Raw genomic sequence first — 3,716 nt, 5'->3', positions numbered from 1 at the left:
ACATCGTCAGCGTTTCCGCCAAGAAGCACGAGCAAGCAATGCATGCAGACCAGAGACCATGTCAACAACAGTACCACGATTCGATCGCGCGTGCACGCGCATAGAAGCGGCAGGTACGCGTACGAATGCGGCCGGGGAAGCCAGCAGCGCTCGCGCACACGCACACACACAACGGCACAAGCTAGCTATATATAAGCATGCTTCCGTTCCATGTTTCATCAAACTCATCGATCCACTGCAACTCATCGCGCGCCCTTGCCTGTTTCCGATCACCCGTTGCTTCACTACACCGTGTTCCTTGCTATCAGCGGCGCCGGTGTGTCAGCATTCGGCAAGTCGACAGCCATGCTGCCCTCCTGGAGCTCTTCATCGCTGCCTGCACTTGCACCGCTGATCCTCTTTGCGCTTCTCGCGTGCACCGCACACGGTGACCATCTTTCGGTCAGTTACTACGACAAGACCTGTCCCAGCGTGCAGGACATCGTGCAGTCCGTGCTGGCGTCGAAGGTCGCCGCCGATCAGGCAATGGCCCCCGCCGTGCTTCGCCTCTTCTTCCACGATTGCTTTGTCAACGTAAGTAATCTGCACCCATTTTTTCCATTACCTAGTCCTTCAAATTATGAATTACACGTTAATTTTGTTGTTCGCGAATGACACGACAGGGGTGTGACGGCTCCGTCCTCCTGGACAGCTCGCCCTTCTTCGAAAGCGAGAAGGACGCGACGCCCAACGTCGACTCCCTCCGCGGCTTCGATGTGATCGACGAGATCAAGTCCCACCTCGAGCACGCCTGCCCAGCCACCGTCTCCTGTGCGGACATCCTCGCCCTCGCATCTCGCGACGCCGTTGCCCTGCTCGGGGGGCCGAACTGGAACGTGCCGCTCGGCCGCAAGGACTCGCGCAAAGCCGACAAGGACGCCGCCGATTACGGCCTCCCCAGACCGAACGACACCGTCACCGCGCTCATCGACACGTTCGGAAAATACGGCCTCGACGCGCGGGACATGGCAGCGCTCTCCGGCGCGCACACCGTCGGCATGGCGCAGTGCATCAACTACAGGGACCGCGTCTACAGCTACAATGGCGAGGGCGGCGCTGACGTTGACCCCAGGTTCGCGGAGCTCCGCAGGCAGACGTGCCAGGCCGGTGACGACGCCAAGGCGCCGTTCGACGAGCTGACCCCGATGAGGTTCGACAACGCCTACTACAAGGACCTGGTCGCGCGCCGGGGCCTCCTCACTTCTGACCAGGCGCTCTACGGCTGCGGCGGGCCGTTGGACCATCTTGTGGAGATGTACAGCACGGACGGCGAGGCTTTTGCGAGGGACTTTGCCAGGGCGATGGTGAAGATGGGGAACATACCCCCGCCGCCGTGGATGCCGGTGGAGGTGAGGCTCCACTGCAGTATGGTCAACTATTGATGATACGATGGCAAATGCAATCGAATCGTGTTGGCTTCAATTAACACATGTGTAACTCCATTTAACTAAATTAAAAAGTTGTCAAAAATATATTGTAATCGAATTATTTCGTACCTCTATATGTTTGTTTGCCCATATTGTACATTTGTTATTTAATTTGTTATGTTGCGGGGTCAGGATCGGCGTTGGTGCGAGGGACGGTGATGCTGAGCAATGAATTAGGATGTTTAAAATTATTTGGTTTCAAAAACTTTGTGAGATAAATCTATATCAATTTTTATTTAAATGTACTCTAGATGTATCCAATATATCTACTCTATAGTTTAAAAGGATTGTAACCTACTCTACGAAGGTAAATTGCAAGTGGGTAAATACGGAAACATAAATAACGTAGAGAGAGCACACAAGTAATTTTTATCCTGTGGTATTAGTGGCACATAAGTCACGTCTAATACACGTTAGATCCCCACAGAGGATATGCGCCTGGTCGCTAAGTCTTTTCCGATCACGGTTCTTAAGTTACGAAGTCACAAAGATAAGGCCTCAAGCTCGATGAGCCACCAAGCCACTAAAACGAGGTCTCACCACTAACCTCTTTTCCGGTCACTTGTACGTTGTCTTCACTTCGTAGCTTTAGTCACCAAGACAAGGGCATCCGTGTCACCGTATAATCTTCTTGCCGCTGCTCCACACCAAATCGAAGGGTCAACAAGCTTCACTACTACAAAACTATTTTTAGAGGTAGGTCATAACTCATTTGCACAGGCGTTTAGCCAACCCACCTGCGATCAAAGGCCTATGAAAATGGATGATTTCCACATGCGCAAAAGAGACCGCCTGTGAAAACTTATTATCACAGATGGTTCACTTAAGAAACTGTCTGTGATAATCTGTTTACACAGACGGTTCTCTTAAGTAACCGTCTGTGTAAATTAATTATCACAGGCAATTTCTTAAATGAACCGTCTATGAAAATAGCTTTTCACAGGCGGTTCTCTTAAGTAACCACCTGTAGATAGGTAGATTTACATAGGCGGGCGATATAGGGATCATATATTTTATTCTCTCTAGATTTCAATACATTTTCAAGGCAAATTCCAAATAACAAATTTCAATAACATTTGAATCAACACAAGTCTAATATTCAACATAAATACAAAATTATTGACAATTACAATATTTTTACATTACAAGCCAAATATTCAACACAAGTATTTTTTCATCTCCCACTCACAAAGCCTCGGATGGCTAGCCAATTCACCCCTGAGATCAAAGAATCTTCCACTCTTGTGGATGACTTCATGCATGATGAACCGGCACATATCACGTTGGACGTTTTGAGTATCTTCGTCTTTGATAGAGGTGTGGGTAGGTTCGATCATCCGTGTCTGAAATGAAAACACAACTTATAGAGCTAAAATACTACGGCGGAACGAAGCGTGCATGTCCTTAAAATCCACCATGAGATAGGAGCCTGCGCTTAGGAAAATGTTAGCGGAGATAGAAGCAGTTATTATGAAGAACCCTGCGCGACATTCCCTCATGTATCATTTGTGGAATCTCCTCATCTCCCATGGATCTTCTTGGAGTTGAAAACAATGGCATAAATGGCTTGCCATTCTCATATTTCTCAGGAACATCTAGTGTAGGTAAGAAATCCAACTGATGGGTACTTAATATTTTACCGGTCTCTTTCGCGAGATTTCCCTTTGATGGAGATTCCGGAGCGAATGATGCCTTTTCTTTGGAGGACAGAAGCCACCTCTCCGTCGGAGATGTTAGAGTCTTTTCATATGGGGTAACCATGATAGGGACTATCCGGTGAGATCATCATTTATCTCTTCTGAGGTAAAGCACTCTGGTGTGTACAATCTGGTTTCAACTCAAATTTCCTTTCTCCTGAAAAATGCTCTAGTGTCTTCTTCATGTATTACATCTATGGGACCTACTAACATATATTCTTGACAAAGATGTTAGTCCAATTAATTATGTTTTCATTAATCACTAAAATCACATATATAATCTAATCTACGGACGGCGAGGCTGTTGCGAGGGACTTTTCCACGGTGATGGTGAAGATGGGGAACATACCTCCGCCACCGTGGATGCCAATGGAGGTGAGGCTCCACTTCAGTATGGTCAACTATTGATGATATGATGGCAAATGCAATCGAATCGTGTTGGCTTCAGTTAATACATGTGTAATGCCATTTACGTAAATTAAAAAGTTGTCCAAAATTAATTTTTGTTATCAAATTATTTCGTTCTTCTATGTGTTTCTTTGCCCATGTTGTA

General features: G+C 47.2%; 1 protein-coding gene across 1 annotated transcript; it reads left to right on the top strand.

Moving 5' to 3' along the window:
- Positions 1-307: 307 nt before the first annotated feature.
- Positions 308-1,539, top strand: LOC133925894 (peroxidase P7-like). Its single transcript, XM_062371636.1, has 2 exons — positions 308-573; positions 663-1,539. The coding sequence occupies exons 1-2, from the start codon at positions 346-348 to the stop codon at positions 1,419-1,421; spliced, it is 987 nt and encodes a 328-aa protein (XP_062227620.1). The 5' UTR covers positions 308-345; the 3' UTR covers positions 1,422-1,539.
- The last annotated feature ends 2,177 nt before the right edge of the window (positions 1,540-3,716 follow it).

The sequence above is a fragment of the Phragmites australis genome, chromosome 8 (genome assembly GCF_958298935.1).
Source record: "Phragmites australis chromosome 8, lpPhrAust1.1, whole genome shotgun sequence".
Taxonomy (NCBI): domain Eukaryota; kingdom Viridiplantae; phylum Streptophyta; class Magnoliopsida; order Poales; family Poaceae; genus Phragmites; species Phragmites australis.
The sequence above is the reverse complement of the archived record's forward strand: the minus strand, read 5'-3'. Positions and strand labels throughout refer to the sequence as shown.